General features: G+C 48.1%; 2 protein-coding genes across 2 annotated transcripts; one reads left to right on the top strand and one right to left on the bottom strand.

Moving 5' to 3' along the window:
• Window positions 1–1,661: 1,661 nt before the first annotated feature.
• On the top strand, window positions 1,662–10,556 carry polr3glb (RNA polymerase III subunit GL b). Its single transcript, XM_070966341.1, has 8 exons — window positions 1,662–2,602; window positions 3,655–3,864; window positions 3,981–4,110; window positions 4,391–4,459; window positions 4,773–4,829; window positions 9,111–9,202; window positions 9,320–9,451; window positions 10,203–10,556. Exons 2-8 carry the CDS (start codon window positions 3,745–3,747, stop codon window positions 10,287–10,289), a joined length of 687 nt encoding a protein of 228 aa, XP_070822442.1. The 5' UTR covers window positions 1,662–2,602; window positions 3,655–3,744; the 3' UTR covers window positions 10,290–10,556.
• A 3,974-nt stretch (window positions 10,557–14,530) lies between these two features.
• LOC139334000 (thioredoxin-interacting protein-like) lies at window positions 14,531–18,210 on the bottom strand. Its single transcript, XM_070966728.1, has 7 exons — window positions 17,919–18,210; window positions 17,208–17,283; window positions 16,962–17,109; window positions 15,887–16,099; window positions 15,640–15,786; window positions 14,876–15,187; window positions 14,531–14,723 (listed from the first exon to the last, which is right to left on the bottom strand). The coding sequence occupies exons 1-7, from the start codon at window positions 18,184–18,186 to the stop codon at window positions 14,676–14,678; spliced, it is 1,212 nt and encodes a 403-aa protein (XP_070822829.1). The 5' UTR covers window positions 18,187–18,210; the 3' UTR covers window positions 14,531–14,675.
• Window positions 18,211–18,771: the final 561 nt, after the last annotated feature.

The raw sequence follows: 18,771 nt of genomic DNA, 5'->3' as shown, positions 1-18,771 counted from the left end.
CAGCCCCATTCAGACTGCAGACTAAATTACTGCCCAGCAGCGGAGAATCCTGCTTTCTGATTGGCTGTCAGGTGTCAGTGTTCTTCTGTACAGACTTGATTCTCCTCGACTTAGACTTTGACTCTGAAACCAAATCTATCAAGCACACTAACTGTCCTAAGTGGACCAGGTGTGGACCAGGTGTGGACCAGGTGTGGACCAGGTGTGGACCAGGTGTGGACCTTAAAGCTAAAATCTGCTTCGATTTCACAGTTTGAGCTGAACGGCATCAGCCGTCGTACATCAGACAGCTGAGACACACTGACGTCTCAGGAGACAGAGAGAGACACACACACACACACACACACACACACACACACACACACACACACACACAAACCCAGTGAACACTCTCTTCTCTATAACCTGATTTCAGCTCAGGTTCAAGAGCAAAACACACATACACACACACGCATGCATGCACACTGCCGTGCACGCACACAGATATGAAAGCGAGGCTGATGAACTCTGAACTCTGTCTGCATCAACATCAACATGAAAACAGGAAAAACTTTTTGGTTTCATCTCAAAAGTTTCACTTTTCTGCAGTTTCAGAGTCATTTGTCTTGTTTCATTTGTCTTCGGAGAAATGTCTTCTGATGAGTCCTTGTCTCAGTCCAAACTGTTCTGAGACCCGAAATACATAAAAAAAAACATCAATTCAGCTAAATTCTGCTGATTCCCCAAACTGAACCTTCAGAATAAGAGCAGCAGATTTCAGGTCTGTGAAGGAGGACCTTGTGTTTCATGAACTTCAGTTCGCTGCTGTTTGTCTTCTGCTGCAGGTTTTAATTCACAGTTGATGATGAAGAAGAGCTGAGCCTTCTTCTGTTATTATCATGTTTAGAAATATGTCATTAACTTAATATTGTCTGGGACACAGAAGACTGACATCACAAAATACAGTGAAATAAATCTAGTTTGTTTAAGTTTGTATTTTCTGGTCTTTTTTATGTCAAACACTAATCAAAGTATCATCATTATTATTACCTATTGAATAAATAAATAATACAAATACATATAAATTATTAATATAAGAATCGAATTTCTCTTTATCACATCTATACGTCTGTGTGTGTGTGTGTGTGTGTGTGTGTGTGTGTGTTTTGCTCTTGAACCTGAGCTGAAATCAGGTTATAGAGAAGAGAGTGTTCACTGGGTTTGTGTGTGTGTGTGTGTGTGTGTGTGTGTGTGTGTGTGTGTGTGTGTGTGTGTGTGTGTGTGAGAGTGTGTGTGTGAGAGTGTGTGTGTGAGAGTGTGTGATGAATGTCTGTAATAAAAGATGAAGAGTTCAGACCTGAGCAGCAGAGTCCCAGCAGCAGTATCATCATCTTCATCTTCATGTTTGTTCACTTTAAATCCAAATCATCAGCAAATTAAACATCCAGCAGCTCCGACATGAAAATGAAAATGATAAAAAATGATAAAACTTCCTCTTCCTCTTCTTCTTCTGCTCCTCTCTTTTTTATAAAAACATGTAAATTCTTCTGGCTGAAGCTCCGAGATGCTGCCGAACCTCCTGAAGACCTGATTCAAACTGACCTCACGGTGACGGACGCCGGGGGCGGGGCCTCTAGTGGGAGGGGGCGGGGTCAGAGGGAGGATGAGATGACATTGACCCTGAGGTCAGATGACGGGGGGGGGTGTCACAGCTGAGGTCCATAGGGAGCTGCTGGAGGGGGGAGTGAGGAAGGAAGAAAAGATGATGAAGGAAAAATGGAGGTGAAAAATGAAAGAGTTGGAAGAGAAGGAAAGGAAGGATGGATGGAAAGGAGGAGAAAGAATAAGAGGAGGAATCAAGGAACAAAAGAAAGATAATAGGAATGAAAAAATGAAGGAAAGAAGAAGGAAAGGAAGAAGGGACTGAAGGAAAGAACAAAGGAATTTAATTAGGGATGAAGAAAACAAGCAAAGAACAGAAGGAAGGGAGTCGAAATGAAATGAGGCAGAAAGGGAAGGATAGGAAAAAGGAATGAAGAAAGAAGGTTGAGGGAAGGAAAGCAGGGACACAAGGACAAAGGAAGGAAGGAAGGAAGGAAGGAAGGAAGGAAGGAAGGAAGGAAGGAAGGAAGGATCTGTGATATAAAGACAGCTGCTGAATGAAGCCTGAGCGCTGACTCCAGAACAGCCAGACTGAGGAAACATATGACATCATGTTTGTCTCGGCACGTTCAGGCGTCCTGGGAAACGAGAGAGCAGACAAACTGGAGAAAGAAGCAGTCCAGCAGCTCCCTATCGACCTCAGCTGTAAACGGACATTTGGTTTTCTAAGGACGACTGGACTAGAGAGACAACCCTGAAAGGACACGAGTGTCTCCGTTTACAATGGACAAAGATGGAGAATAAAACCGGAAGGTGGCAGTAATGAGACAACATGGATACTAGCTGCCGTAAAACGCCGAAGAAGAAGACATGGAGCTGGCGCCCTGGTTGATGTAAACAAAGATGTTTCAGCTTTTGCAGAATGATCCTTCGGAAACTTAAAAGTGTCAGTTCAACCGCCTGATGTGAAGATGAAGATGAAAGAACCTGAGGACCGTTTAACTGTACAGACAAAGTGAAGGTAAGACCAACTGAAACACTGCTAACATGCTAACAGCATCCGGCTAACAGAGAGCGCTAACTGTGCTAACAGCCAGCTAAATGTGGTAATAGCTGACTACGCTAACAGCCAGTTAACTGTGATAATAGCTAATTGTGCTAACAGCCACCCGTGCACGTGTGATTGTGGAGTGACCGCGGTGGAATAATGAGGTCGGTGTGGTAGTGATGTGTCGGTCGCGAACGAAACTGCTCTTAGAACCGGCTCTTTGGAGTGAGCGATCGGAGCCGGCTCCTTCCTGGGAGCCGGAGTGGGAGCCGCTTTGGGTTTTTTGTTTTTTTCCTCCACTTTATTTTTTCGTTCAAGCCGCACGTGATTAGTCAACTACATGGTGTGTGGTGGCTTTAGTGTGTACGCACTGAGCAGGAGGGGGAGGAGCGGGGTTACACACACAGCGCATGCGCGCGCACACCACAGACAAAAAGCTGGAAAGGTGAGAAAATGAGTGACTGCAGTACGTATGTTTTGTACATTATTTATTAATTTTACACATAATTTTACATTATTTTTTGGAAATTAATTAATTTAAGCAACAAAAAAATCTGAGGAGCCACTTGGGAGCTGAAAGAGCCGAGAGCTGAGCCGTGAGAACCGGCTCTCTTAAAAGAGCCGAAATTGCCATCACTACAGTTTGGCCTTCAGCCTGTGGTAGATTCATGGACCGTCGGTCAGTCTGTGGTAGATTCATGGACCGTCGGTCAGTCTGTGGTAGATTCATGGACCGTCGGTCAGTCTGTGGTAGATTCATGGACCGTCAGTCGGCCTGTGGTAGATTGACGGACCGTCGGTCGGCCTGTGGTAGATTCATGGACCGTCGGTCGGCCTGTGGTAGATTCATGGACCGTCGGTCAGTCTGTGGTAGATTGACGGACCGTCGGTCGGCCTGTGGTAGATTCATGGACCGTCGGTCAGCCTGTGGTAGATTCATGGACCGTCGGTCAGCCTGTGTCCACAGGTGTTCTTCTTCTACCTGGACCAGCTCCTTTCATTCTATTTTCTCTTTGTTCCCTCAGGATCCAGATTTACCTCCAACCAGTTACAGCTCCACCCAGACCCAGTTGACCCAGTCTCACCCAGTCTGGTCTGGTCTGGTCCTGGGGGTGATGGCGGGTCGAGGTCGTGGGCGGGGCCGGAGGATGATGAGTTTCAGCGTGGAGGCAGTCGGCATCAGCAGAGGAGACAGTTTACCTCCATCCATCCAACAACCTACACCTCTGTTTCCTGTAAAAGACACACACACACACACACACACACACACACACACACACACACACCTGCGCCGTATTACATGATTATTCAGGCAGTTTTTAGGTCTGGGTGTGTGTGTTTGTCTGTCCAGGTGATGGAACAGAAGCCCCTCCCCCTGTCAGGTGGGGAGGAGGTGGAGTACCTGTTAGCTCTCAAACAGGAGTTCAGAGGAGCCATGAGGAGTCTGCCGTACTTCATCCAACCAGCTGCTGCACACAGAGGTCAGCGCGCGCACACACACACACACACACTTAGACACACAGACACGCACACAGACATGCACACACAGACAGGCACACACACACGCACACAGACACACACACACAAAGACACACACACACGAACACACGCACACACAAACCAGCGTGTCAGCTGACAGCAGATCCTGGATCAGCTGACTTCACTCTGCAGGTCATCAGCTGATCAATCAACAAACATCAGGAATGGTCACTCTGCTGCCAGCTTTTATTTTGAAGGTTTGTTTGTGTGTTTCCTGTGCAGATGTGGAGAGATACTCTGATAAATATCACCTCAGCGAGCAGACGGACGGACAGACGGACTGGACTCCAGGTGAGTCTGTGATCATGATGATGATGAAGATGAGGATGATGAGTACAGAAACATGTCATCGTTGGAACAAATCATTGATCAGTGCAGCTGTAAACTGTCAGACGATGTGTTCACACATCAGTTATCAATAATCTGATCAGTGATCAATCATCTGATTACGACAGACTTATCGTCAATATTTTGACACCCGCTGCCTCTGAATGACCAGCGCATATTATTATTATCATCATCATCATCATCATCATCATTATTATTATTAATGTTATTATTATTATTTTGACAACAACAACAATACGAGTCGTTGTTGTTTCAGACTGGAGGAGATTCCCCAAAGAGCTCCGAGTCCACGTCAGGACACCTGCCAGAGACGGTGAGGACAGGCAGTACACACAGAGTACAGGCAGTACACAGAGTACGTACAGAGTACAGGCAGAGTACACACAGAGCACAGGCAGTACACAGAGTACACACAGAGTACACACAGAGGACAGGCAGTACACACAGTACACACAGAGTACAGGCAGAGTACACACAGTACAGGCAGTACACAGAGTACATACAGAGTACAGGCAGAGTACACACAGAGCACAGGCAGTACACAGAGTACACACAGAGTACACACAGAGGACAGGCAGTACACACAGTACACACAGAGTACAGGCAGTACACAGAGTACACACAGAGTACAGGCAGAGTACACACAGTACAGGCAGTACACAGAGTACACACAGAGTACACACAGAGTACAGGCAGTACACAGAGTACACACAGAGTACAGGCAGAGTACACACAGTACAGGCAGTACACAGAGTACACACAGAGTACACACAGAGGACAGGCAGTACACAGAGTACAGGCAGAGTACACACAGAGTACAGGCAGTACACAGAGTACACACAGAGGACAGGCAGTACACAGAGTACAGGCAGAGTACACACAGAGCACAGGTAGTACACAGAGTACACACAGAGTACAGGCAGAGTACACACACAGTACAGGCAGTACACAGAGTACACACAGAGTACACACAGAGGACAGGCAGTACACACAGAGTACAGGCAGAGTACACACAGTACAGGCAGTACACACAGTACAGGCAGTACACAGAGTACACACAGAGTACAGGCAGAGTACACACAGAGTACAGGCAGTACACAGAGTACACACAGAGTACAGGCAGAGTACACACAGTACAGGCAGTACACAGAGTACACACAGAGTACACACAGAGTACAGGCAGTACACAGAGTACACACAGAGTACAGGCAGAGTACACACAGTACAGGCAGTACACAGAGTACACACAGAGTACACACAGAGGACAGGCAGTACACAGAGTACAGGCAGAGTACACACAGAGTACAGGCAGTACACAGAGTACACACAGAGTACACACAGAGGACAGGCAGTACACAGAGTACACACAGAGTACAGGCAGAGTACACACAGAGCACAGGTAGTACACAGAGTACACACAGAGTACAGGCAGAGTACACACACAGTACAGGCAGTACACAGAGTACACACAGAGTACACACAGAGGACAGGCAGTACACACAGAGTACAGGCAGAGTACACACAGTACAGGCAGTACACACAGTACAGGCAGTACACAGAGTACACACAGAGTACAGGCAGAGTACACACAGAGTACAGGCAGTACACAGAGTACACACAGAGTACAGGCAGAGTACACACAGAGTACAGGCAGAGTACACACAGAGTACACACAGAGTACAGGCAGTACACAGAGTACAGGCAGTACACAGAGTACACACAGAGGACAGGCAGTACACACAGTACACACAGAGTACAGGCAGTACACACAGTACACACAGAGTACACACAGAGTACACACAGAGTACAGGCAGTACACAGAGTACACACAGAGTACAGGCAGTACACAGAGTACACACAGAGTACACACAGAGTACACACAGAGTACAGGCAGTACACAGAGTACACACAGAGTACAGGCAGTACACAGAGTACACACAGAGGACAGGCAGTACACACAGTACACACAGAGTACAGGCAGTACACACAGAGTACACACAGAGTACAGGCAGTACACAGAGTACACACAGAGTACACACAGAGTACACACAGAGTACAGGCAGTACACAGAGTACACACAGAGTACAGGCAGTACACAGAGTACACACAGAGGACAGGCAGTACACACAGTACACACAGAGTACAGGCAGTACACACAGAGTACACACAGAGTACAGGCAGTACACACAGTACACACAGAGTACAGGCAGTACACAGAGTACACACAGAGTACACACAGAGTACAGGCAGTACACACAGTACACACAGAGTACAGGCAGAGTACACACAGAGTACAGGCAGTACACAGAGTACACACAGAGTACAGGAAGTACACAGAGTACACACAGAGTACAGGCAGTACACAGAGTACACACAGAGTACACACAGAGTACACACAGAGTACAGGCAGTACACAGAGTACACACAGAGTACAGGCAGTACACACAGAGGACAGGCAGTACACACAGTACACACAGAGTACACACAGAGTACAGGCAGTACACACAGAGTACACACAGAGTACAGGCAGTACACACAGTACACACAGAGTACAGGCAGTACACAGAGTACACACAGAGTACACACAGAGTACAGGCAGTACACACAGTACACACAGAGTACAGGCAGAGTACACACAGAGTACAGGCAGTACACAGAGTACACACAGAGTACAGGCAGTACACAGAGTACACACAGAGTACAGGCAGTACACACAGAGTACAGGCAGAGTACACACAGAGTACAGGCAGTACACAGAGTACAGGCAGAGTACACACAGAGTACAGGCAGTACACAGAGTACACACAGAGTACAGGCAGTACACAGAGTACACACAGAGTACAGGCAGTACACAGAGTACAGGCAGTACACAGAGTACAGGCAGTACACAGAGTACACACAGACAGGCAGTACACACAGTACACACAGAGTACACACAGAGTACAGGCAGTACACAGAGTACACACAGAGTACACACAGAGGACAGGCAGTACACAGAGTACACACAGAGTACACACAGAGGACAGGCAGTACACACAGTACACACAGAGTACACACAGAGTACAGGCAGTACACACAGAGTACACACAGAGTACAGGCAGTACACAGAGTACACACAGAGTACAGGCAGAGTACACACAGTACAGGCAGTACACAGAGTACACACAGAGTACACACAGAGGACAGGCAGTACACAGAGTACAGGCAGAGTACACACAGAGTACAGGCAGTACACAGAGTACACACAGAGTACACACAGAGGACAGGCAGTACACAGAGTACACACAGAGTACAGGCAGAGTACACACAGAGCACAGGTAGTACACAGAGTACACACAGAGTACAGGCAGAGTACACACACAGTACAGGCAGTACACAGAGTACACACAGAGTACACACAGAGGACAGGCAGTACACACAGAGTACAGGCAGAGTACACACAGTACAGGCAGTACACACAGTACAGGCAGTACACAGAGTACACACAGAGTACAGGCAGAGTACACACAGAGTACAGGCAGTACACAGAGTACACACAGAGTACAGGCAGAGTACACACAGAGTACAGGCAGAGTACACAAAGAGTACACACAGAGTACAGGCAGTACACAGAGTACAGGCAGTACACAGAGTACACACAGAGTACAGGCAGAGTACACACAGAGTACAGGCAGTACACAGAGTACACACAGAGTACAGGCAGTACACAGAGTACACACAGAGTACAGGCAGTACACACAGAGTACAGGCAGAGTACACACAGAGTACAGGCAGTACACAGAGTACAGGCAGAGTACACACAGAGTACAGGCAGTACACAGAGTACACACAGAGTACAGGCAGTACACAGAGTACACACAGAGTACAGGCAGTACACAGAGTACAGGCAGTACACAGAGTACAGGCAGTACACAGAGTACACACAGACAGGCAGTACACACAGTACACACAGAGTACACACAGAGTACAGGCAGTACACAGAGTACACACAGAGTACACACAGAGGACAGGCAGTACACACAGTACACACAGAGTACACACAGAGTACAGGCAGTACACACAGAGTACACACAGAGTACAGGCAGTACACACAGTACACACAGAGTACAGGCAGTACACAGAGTACAGGCAGAGTACACACAGAGTACAGGCAGTACACAGAGTACACACAGAGTACACACAGAGGACAGGCAGTACACACAGTACACACAGAGTACACACAGAGTACAGGCAGTACACAGAGTACACACAGAGTACAGGCAGAGTACACACAGAGTACAGGCAGTACACAGAGTACACACACAGAGTACAGGCAGCAGAGTGCAGTGATGACATCATCTCACCCGTACCTGTAACAACACGCCCACAGCAGCCACTCAGGACTGTCAATCACAGCTCTGCTGAGTCTGTTGTGTAAATAAAGTTTTATTCAAAGACGCAGTGGTTGTAGAGTAGACGTCAGAGGTGATGAGGACAGGAAGTCCTGGACTGATGTCACACATTTCAACAAACTTTATTAACAGCTCGTGGGAGTGATTTCTGCTCCCAGGTGATTGATTGACGAGCGATTGATCTCCTGCTCTGTGTCTCTCAGGTGTGTCCGCGGTCGTCTGTCACAAAGTTCAGTCAGTTCAGAAGAAGAAGAAGAGAGTCAAAGAGAAAGAGGAAGTGCTTCTCAAACTGGAGGTGAGACAAACTGTAGAAGGTTTCCTGTCCCCTGAGTCCAGAAGAGACCTGGAGAGGCAGATCTGAAACACATGTGTCCACCTTAACTCAACCTTTCCACCTTAACCTGTGTGTCAGACTCTGGAGAAGAAGGAGGAGCGGGGGAGTTCAGGAGAGGAGGAGGAGGAGGTGGGAGAAGAGAAGAAGAAGAAGCAGGAGGAGGAGGAGGTGGAGGGAGAGGAGGAGTACGATGAGGAGGAGTTTGAGGAGGTGAGACGTGAAACTGTTCACTCATCAGCTGTTACTGCCGTTCAGTCTGCTCGGATCGATATTGATGTTCGATCGGATGTGATCAAAGCTTGACCATCGAATATTGACTGATGAGACACATTAATGTTCAGCGTCGCGCTGAGTGATGATTGGTTGGAGAGCTCCTTTAAAGGACGTCATAGGTGAGACGCCGCGTTCAGGGACACGCGGTGTGTATGTAGATACTGTCTACCTGTCTACAGGTAAAGGTGTGCTCAGTCTTTCTTGTTGGCGTCCTCTGAACATCTCAGCTAACGTGTCGTCACAGTGTGAGTAGGAGACACGGATGATGACCGTCTGTCTCCTCGACGATTCGGCGCACCTTTAATCACCTGCGACTGCTGCTCTGTGGTTTTAGGTTTGCTGTGTGCAGAGCGGATGTTGTAAACATGGTAAACATGCTGGTTTGTAGTTTTAACCGTCAGGTGGCGGCGGCGTTTGTTGACTCCAGCTCTTTGTGCCGTTGTTCAGAAAGCGGTCTATAAATAAAGCTTGTTCTAAAGGTTCGGCTGTGATGACACAGCAGTTCAGGTGACAGGAAACGAGTGATGAGACCTTCAGTAATGACTCAGCAGAATGTTACTAACGTGATGAGACAAAGATGGACGACGGTCAGATGTGTGCAGGAGACAGACTGTCCATGATGTCAGCGTGTCATGAAGTAGACAGATGTTTTAAGGTGGACGCGCTCACTTCTGTTTCCTGTCTGCAGGAGACGGATTACGTCATGTCCTACTTCGATAACGGAGAGGAGTTTGGAGGCGACAGCGACGACAACATGGACGAGGCTATTTACTGAAACGCCAGCGCTGCGCGCACACGCCACTTTCATCGGCATTTTGGCGCTCGTCTCGGGGTTTCATCACGTCTCTCTTAAAACTGTCCCTGAGAGCTCAGAAGACGTGAAGACGTCGGACTTCCCGATGTGTCTTTTTAACCGTTTGTATCAACGTTTCATTGTTTTATCGTTGTTGTGCGAAGAAGTGAATCACATGTTTTTGCTTGATGATAACGTGCAGCTGCATGAGCTCAACATGTGTTTGCATCAAATAAACAGGAAGTGACAAACTGACGTCTGAGTCTGATGTTGATCAGCGGTCAAATCATTTGGTAAAAGTCACAACAATCAACAAAAATAACACAAAACTCAACATGTTGACAGTTCAACTGCTTGTTTCTATATCTGGGTAGAATTCAGTCGAACTCGAGTCAAATGACTCCTGAATGTGGGATCATGGCGTTGATTCTGCACAGAATTCAGGTTTCGAACATCGTGTCCGTCAATAAAGACTCGTCACTGCGGCCTGAAGCTCCGCTGAGCGCTGCCTGTTTCACGCCGCAGAGCAACAACTTCACTGGACAGAAGGCAGCAGGAACACAGCAGCAGACCTCCACCTGCAGACCTCCACCTGCAGACCTCCACCTGCAGACTGCCCCCTGCAGACCTCCACCTGCAGACCTCCACTTGTTCTATTTTTACTTTTTTCACAGCTTTTCAGTCGATGTGTCAGGCACCAACCTCATCACAGCGAATTCCTCGTATGTGTAAAATCGTGCTTTTCTGATTCTGATTCTGAGGAAATCATGAAATCTGGTACAAAAACATCTGAAAGAAGGACCGACATAAATTCTCGGCCTGATAATTGACAAAATGAGTCGTGGAGCGTTGCTGCTGTCCTCCTCTGTCCCACTGTGAGACCATGAGGTCAGTCACTTTGGAGGCACTTACAGGTTCAGAGGAGCGAAGCTTTAGTCTGTAATGCGGTGAGACGTTCATGAGGACGTCCAGAAATCCACCTGGAAAGCAGACAACAAAGACGCTTCCTTCAGTGTCAAAGTGATCCGGTGCTAACAGGAGCTGCTAACTGCTGACGCAGCAGAGGACACAAATATGGAAACATGATACTTCCTGTTTGCATCCTCCAGTGGCCTGAAATGATGGGAGCTGTCAGTGGAGATGGTCCAGACTCATCTCAGGTGTGTTTGGATGAGTCACCTGTCGACACCTGATCAGACACTGAGCGACTGGATGATGGAATTTCTCTGACGTTCCACAGCAAAGTGCCTTCATGTGCTGCTGTTCACATGATCAAAATATAAAGCACCTGTGAAGACCTGGGAGGTAACAGGTGTGTGTTACACCTGGTAAAGGAGTGTCAGGTGACAGTCTGCAGGTTTTCCTTCCAACCAGAGACCACAGCCACCGTTCAGCTAACACCGTTCAGGTAACAGCGCAGACATCGTCAGTGACATCACATGCTCAGGTGAAATCCTGCAGAGGTGTCACCATGGAAACCAGCTCGCTCTCCTCTGGTTGGTTTCCATGGTGCCCATCTCCCTCCGCCTGCGCCCGTGAGGTGCACGTCAGGTCCGCCCCCAAGCGCGAGGGGTGCCGGCCGGCCGTCCCCAGCGCCTCGCAGACTCTGCTGGATGTGGACTCCCACCGCCGTCGGACTGAAGCCTAAAGACTGAGGGTGTTTGACCAGCGTCGGCCTCTTCCTCAGGCCCTCTGGCGCCACCATCAGCAGAAACATTACATGTTAAGGTATAAATATGGGCATGTTGTTTATATGGAGCTCTGCAGCCTGTAAACGCAGACTTTCTATCATTAGTTGAGAGAACAAGTCAGGACACAGAAATGTCCTGTTACATGTCCAGAAATAGACACAGACCGTCTGTCTGTCTGTCCGTCTGTGTGTGTCTCATGTTCTTCCAGGAAATCCATTCTGAGCTGATCTGAGGTCAGCTTCCTGCTGACACAGTCTGATCACACCTCGAACTTTCCACTTTTATTTTGGAAAGGCTTCGTGTGACTCGCTCACACTGAATATTTGATGGATGTTGATTCATTTGCTCTTTAATTTTCGTCGCATGCAGTGTGTCAGTGACTCAGAGCTAAATGCTAAATCTGACCGACGCAGAGTCATCAGAGAACTTTTACAAGTGGCGTTTAGCTGATTAGAAAGGAACCAGGACCGATCCCTGCAGCGCCGGCGTGCTGCACACAGCCAGCCTTCTCCACTTCTAACTAACTTGCAGGTTTGTTGACTCATTAGGGTCACGAGTCCTGGTGTGAATGACTGTTAAGCCATCTGGGGAGGGGTCTCAGGACTGCATTGTAAGTGGCTGATCAGTGTTGTCGTAGATCACCTCTATATAGACCAGGTACACCAGGTTATAGGTACACTTTGTTGGACTATAGTCAGGTGTATGATCAACCAATTATACCAAACAGGTGCTAATGATCATCAATCTCACATGAAGGTTGAAACACAGTCATTAAAAAGTATTTCTGATTCTGATGAACTAAAACAGAAACAGCTGTGTAGGAGGCTTAAAACTGGGTGAGGCACAGCCAAACTCTGCTACCATGGTAAGGTCATCAAGACAGTTTCATGTCACAGGTCAAACACCATGACCAAGACTGAGCACAGCAACAAGGCACAAGGTAGTTCTACTGCATCAACGAGGCCTCTGGCTGACAAAGATTTCAAAGCAGATTTCAAAGCAGACTGGGGCTCCAAGATGTGCTGTTCAAGCTCTTTTGAAGAAGCACAGAGGACCGTTGAGGATCGTAGACGCAGCGGTCACCGAGAAACGAAAGATGAAAAACACATTAAGCTTATTCCCCTTTGAAATTGCAAGATGTCCAGCAGTGCCCTCAGAAACCAGAGGAACCCAGGTACACCCAACAACTGCCCAGAGAAGTGTGGCCAGAAGCGGTCTTCATGGAAGAGTTGCAGCCAAAAAGTCGCCGTGGAAACAAGGCCAAGCGACTCAACTACGTATGAAAACATCTGATGTGGGGTGCAGAAAGTGGCAGCAGGTGCTCTGAAGTGATGAGTCAAAATTTGAAATACCTGGTGGTAGCAGAAGGCATGTTGCCTGCCGAAGGGCTGGAGAGCGGCACAATAATGAGGAGGTGATGGCATGGCCCCCACAGAGCCCTGATCTCAATACCATCGAGTCGGTCTGGGATTACATGAAGAGGCAGAAGGATTTGAGGAGGCCTGCATCCACAGAAGACCCGTGGTTAGTTCTCCAAGATGTTTGGGACGACCTACCAGCCGAGATCCCTCAAAAACTGTGTGCAAGTGTAAGAAGTGAAGAAGAACTGATGCTGTTCTGAAGGCAAAGGGTGGTCCCACCACGTTTAGACTAAACAAGCTAACTCTGACATATTTCAAAGCTTCTTAGTTTACTGCATTTTTCACATCTGCCGAAAAACTTCTGTACAGTACTGTACATACATATATGTACATGTGTGTGTGTGTGTGTTGCTATCAGAGGTCAGAGGTCAGACAGAAGAGTCTCTGATGTGAGCAGCTGCAGTCGGAGTAAACAAACGAGTCAGATTACACTGCTGATACAACACACACACACACACACACACACACACACACACACACACACACACAGAGCAAAAGTACAGAAGTACCATCGACTACATGTATTTAAAGTAACAGAAGTACTCATTATGCGACCATGGCCTCGGTTAAATTACTGCATCATCATCATCATCATTATAATCGTGGTTTGTGTGAACGAGTCCCGTTCACACCTTCGATCGGCTGCATTTATTTCTGCTGCCGTCTGATGACCACATTACAAATTGTTATCTACAGTTGTTTTTTTATTTTTTTGCATGTTTTCTGCTGAATAACTCTCCGTGATGTGCAGCAGTGCCTTCTGGGAGAGCTGAGGTAACGTCTTCAGTGCTGTTCTGACTGTTTCTGATGGCCTGCAGAGGGTTCCTTTCAATCAACGTCAAGTTGCTGTAAATTAAGAATATTGTTGTTTAATCATACATCAGACCTCAGTGAAACACACTGACATCGACAAGCGAAGATTTAAAGTCATGTTAGACTGATTTATTGTTTGTGTATAAAAATAAACATCTGCTCTTATTTACATCATATGTTCAAGTGTAACTTTGTGGAACTACAGTTGTAAAAAAACAGCAAATATCAAAAGAACGCTTTTCTTCTGTATTTAACAAAGTGCCAAAACACGCTAAGTCGCTGTCAGGAAACTGCTGAGTCACTGTCAGGAAACTCCCGAGTCACCGTCGGTGCAGAGCTCAACCTACAGTCCCGAGAATGGCGGACAGGGCAGGCGAGCTCAGGCTTCAGGAGTTCAGTCACGTCTCGGAGGTGGAACCATGTGGTTGGACAGGAAGTCCTCCTCAGAAGACCCGAACGGCCTGAGGAGGGTTAACGGCATCCTGATCGACCTGAAGACAACAAACAAAAGAAGCTCAGCTCCTCTTTTTCCATCGCTCATGTCCTCTTTCACGTCTCAGGTCGTTTTGTCTTACGGAGGCAAACTGAATAAAAGGAGATGAAGTGATGACGTCAAACAAACGTCAAACCAAACCTGTCTCACCTCGCTGTATGCGGGGGGAGGGGGGTACTGCTGCTCAGGTGCTCTCATGAAGAGCCCCCTGTCCTCCTCCTCGTCATCCTCGCCTCCATCGTAGTCGTAGAGCAGGGGGGTGCGGGGGCCGCCCACTCTCAGGTCTCTGTGGATGTTACTGTAGCTGGGGGGGGCTGAGGGGAAGGAGGACCAGCTGCTCAGGGATCCGGCCTGGCTGCTCATGCTGCTGGTCCTGCTGCCGACGCCGCTGAACGGGATCGTCCCGATGACCAGAGGCAGCTCCAGGATCAGCTTCTCACTGCCGGGGATGTGCAGGTAGATCTGGGGGGGATGAGGTGAAGCTTACCATCTGATCTCTGATCAGCTTGTTCCATTTTATTCTGTCTTATTTATAACACTTATTCCTCTCTGAGTGATATTGCTGTTGGACAGTTTCAGGTGGACCGCTTCACCTGGATGTGCTGTGCGGTGGAAAACACTCATGCTGTGTCCAGCACAGTTCGACTGCTTGAAAAACCCTACAAAACCAGACCAGGACCCGAGTCAGGCCTGGTCCACGGTACGTTCGCTCGGGTCTGGTGGTGTCCGGTGGCATTTCTGGTCAGGTCTGTGTATCAGCATGTCTGATACCTGAGGGGATCCACATGGACTATAGTTACGCTCTGGTCTATGTGAGACCTGTTCTGACTGTCCCCTTGTTCTGCACAGGTCCAATTTGGACCCGTGAAGACCTCTATTATTAACCTCTGCTGCTGTCATCAACCACGACTCACCATGAGGGTGTAGTCCACCTTGATGATGTCACAACTGAGCAGCGATGGCTTCAGTTTGGGGACTCTGATGGTCTTCCCCTGCCACATGTCGCACATTCCAGAGATGATGTGGTTTCCTCGAACCGCCGTCAGTTTCTGACGCAACTCCTAAAGAAAATAAACAAGGTCAGATGTTCTCTTTCAACACTTCACAGAGAAGTTTTGTCCCACTGACAGACAGGAAGTGATCCTCGTATCCATGCATCACCTTGGTGCGTCCGTCAGCAACATATGAGTGTTTGGCGATGATGGCGGCCTTTGGCACTACGATACGTGAACAGGTGTTCTCAAACTTGGCGTTGATGTTGATTTCTTCTCCCTCACAGAATCCCTTCCTGTCGATCTGAGCGCTGATGGACACCTGGCCGTCAGGGATGAACATGCAGGTGACTTTCTTCTGTTTGGAGGCTGCAGCTGGAGCCTGATGGAGGACAGTCAGCTGGTCTGTGAGGGTTTAGACCTCTTACTTCCAGGCAGCTTAGTCTCTATCATCATCGTCACTGATCTCAGACCGTTTGTTACTACACCTTTAACCAGGTAAGTCCTTCAAAGGAGCCCTGATCAAGATGGCAGCAACGTACACGCAAACATTAAAAACGCAAACCAGAACAGACATCAGATGCATAAGAAGGCAAACAGGAAACGCTTCACTACATTTTTCAAGCCTGAACTGAGATCAGCTTCTGGAGCTGCAGATCTACATGGTTCTAGAACACAAAGGGTTAGGGTTTAGGGTTCGCTTAGGTTCTTGGGTGTTCACACAAACTTTGCCCTCAGTTTTCGATCCATCTGTTGGCAAAAGACGGATGGAAGTATTAATGAGTATCAATGAGAGGCCTGATTGATCGTCCTGCAGCTGTGACGGACTGACAGACTGTGGGTCAGTCACATTGGAGGCCGTGACCTGGTCAGAGCAGGTTGGTCTTCAGTGTCCTCATCATGAACACTTTGACATGAGACCTGAGTCTGGACCTGAACCACCGCTGTGATCAGCAGATGAGCCACAGACAATCGGCCAATCCTGAGTTTAGTTTCTTAAATTCTTTGATTCGGCTCCACTTCTAACTTGTGTTTATGTGCATCAGGTAAGAAAAACTGTGGAACCATTAACGCAGTTCTGGGTGTCGTTACTGTCAACACGTCATGGCGACGAGACTCCGCCAGGTTCATAAAAGCTGAAGCAGCAGGAAGTTTTATACTGACGTCTAAACGCCTGGCGCGAAACTGAAGGAGCTGATTAAAAACTAAATCTTATTTCGGTTAACGACTGCGTTCGTACATACCAGCAGGTCGGGCCGGTTCACGTCCAGCGGCTCCTCCACCTCAAACTCCTTCTCACACTGCAAAGCATGCTGGGAAGGCCTGTCCAGCACCGCCCGCACGTAGTAACGGACGTAACCAAACTTTCCTTTGTAGGACGACACCAGACGCCTGAAACCAGACCAGGGGACAAGTCAGGATCAACTACGGTGACCAGATCTCTCATCAATAAGTGATCAGATCCCCAGGAATCCACCGGTGAGTCTCACCCAGCTGCAGGCAGCTCGAAGCCGAACTGGAAGCTGTAAGTTTTACCAGACTGCAGCAGGAAGCAGCCGTCTGCACCTGAGGACCGAGACAGAGTGTTAATGAGCAAGGCAGCGACACCGAGTCCGAGGTTCAGTTTCCACGCGTTCTGCTCAGCATCCATCACGCCAGACTAAAAGCCGCTGAATCGTCCTGTATCTTAAACTGCATCAGATCAGATCTAAATCCTAACACGTCTTCTTTTGTCATCTTCACTGAAAACATCATTTCATTTTCAACACTGCAAACATTTCAGACCACCAAGGACGTTTTGTCTCCTATCAAGTCCTGAAATTTCTCCCAAACATCAACTTCTTTCAAAGATTTTCTAAAACTAAATGTCAGAATCAGACAAATTAAATCAAGAAAATCGGACTCAAATTCAGCTGCTTTGAATGATTCTTTGACAGGATAACAGACAAAAGTAGGTGTGAGGTAATAACAGTTTGACTCTGTCTTTAAACACATTCAGTCCTGATTGTGATCGTGTGTGTGTGTGTGTGTGTGTGTGATGCGCAGGTGAGACCGTGCCACCTGTGTATGAATGGATCTGAGAGGGCGTTAAGACGATGATAAGACCCATTTCTCACATAAGATGTTCTTTATGGACCGTGTGAAATGTAGTTTTTGTGACGTTTTTCGGTCTAAATCTTCACTCCAGGCCTCCTCCGTACCTTTAGTGAGCGCCTCCTCCAGCCTCAGCTCCTCCTCATACTTCAGGTATTCCACCTCCTGGCTTCGGCTCTTGCGGTTCTTCCCACCGCGGTGGTCCACGCGGGCGCAGCCGGCGGCGGTGACCCTGAGGCCGGTCACCTTGCAGGGCTGATCCACCTCCAGCTGCACGGAGCCGGACAGTTTGTCCCCGCTGCTGTAGAAGGACCTGGCGGGATCCGAGAAGACCAGCTGGAAGACTCTGAGTTTGTTGACCGGAAACAGAACCATGACGCAGAGAATTGGCGGCCTGTTATTGACACGGAGTTCCAGTGATGAGTGATGATGGCGAAATTATGTGAAAATTAAAAATAAAACGGTGGAAATGCCATTTGACAGAAAATAAAAATCAAATCTCAAAAAATCTCATGCAGTATATTTCAGACAAAAGAGAGAAGAGTTTTCATGAATCTCAGCGGCTTCGCGGACGCTACTTTCAGTGTTTCTGTGTCACTAAACACCTTTTATACCCGCGGAGGGGGGGCGGAGGGGGGTGTCCGGGTGTCCCCTTACCTCTCACGGACCAGCAGGTGCTCAGAGGGTGCGCATGCAGATCGCGGAGCACGGAGCTTGATGATTGGTGAGCACGGACTTTTTGGGCGAAGGTAGCCAATCAGAGCGCTGAGAGGATGCGTGGCCGGCTCGTGCCGCGGGGGGGGCGGGCTGTGGCTGGCGGGCCATAAATAAGAGGCAGAGCGAACAGTAGAGTCATCAGAGTGAGAATAGAAACTGGTTCAGAGTCCAGCTGCTGCAGGACAACAACAATAAACCGTCTATTAATATCTGTTTGTGTGGCCTCAGTGAAGAAATGAACCA

This window comes from Chaetodon trifascialis, chromosome 7 (assembly GCF_039877785.1).
Source record: "Chaetodon trifascialis isolate fChaTrf1 chromosome 7, fChaTrf1.hap1, whole genome shotgun sequence".
NCBI classification, from domain to species: Eukaryota; Metazoa; Chordata; class Actinopteri; order Chaetodontiformes; family Chaetodontidae; genus Chaetodon; species Chaetodon trifascialis.
The sequence above is the reverse complement of the archived record's forward strand: the minus strand, read 5'-3'. Positions and strand labels throughout refer to the sequence as shown.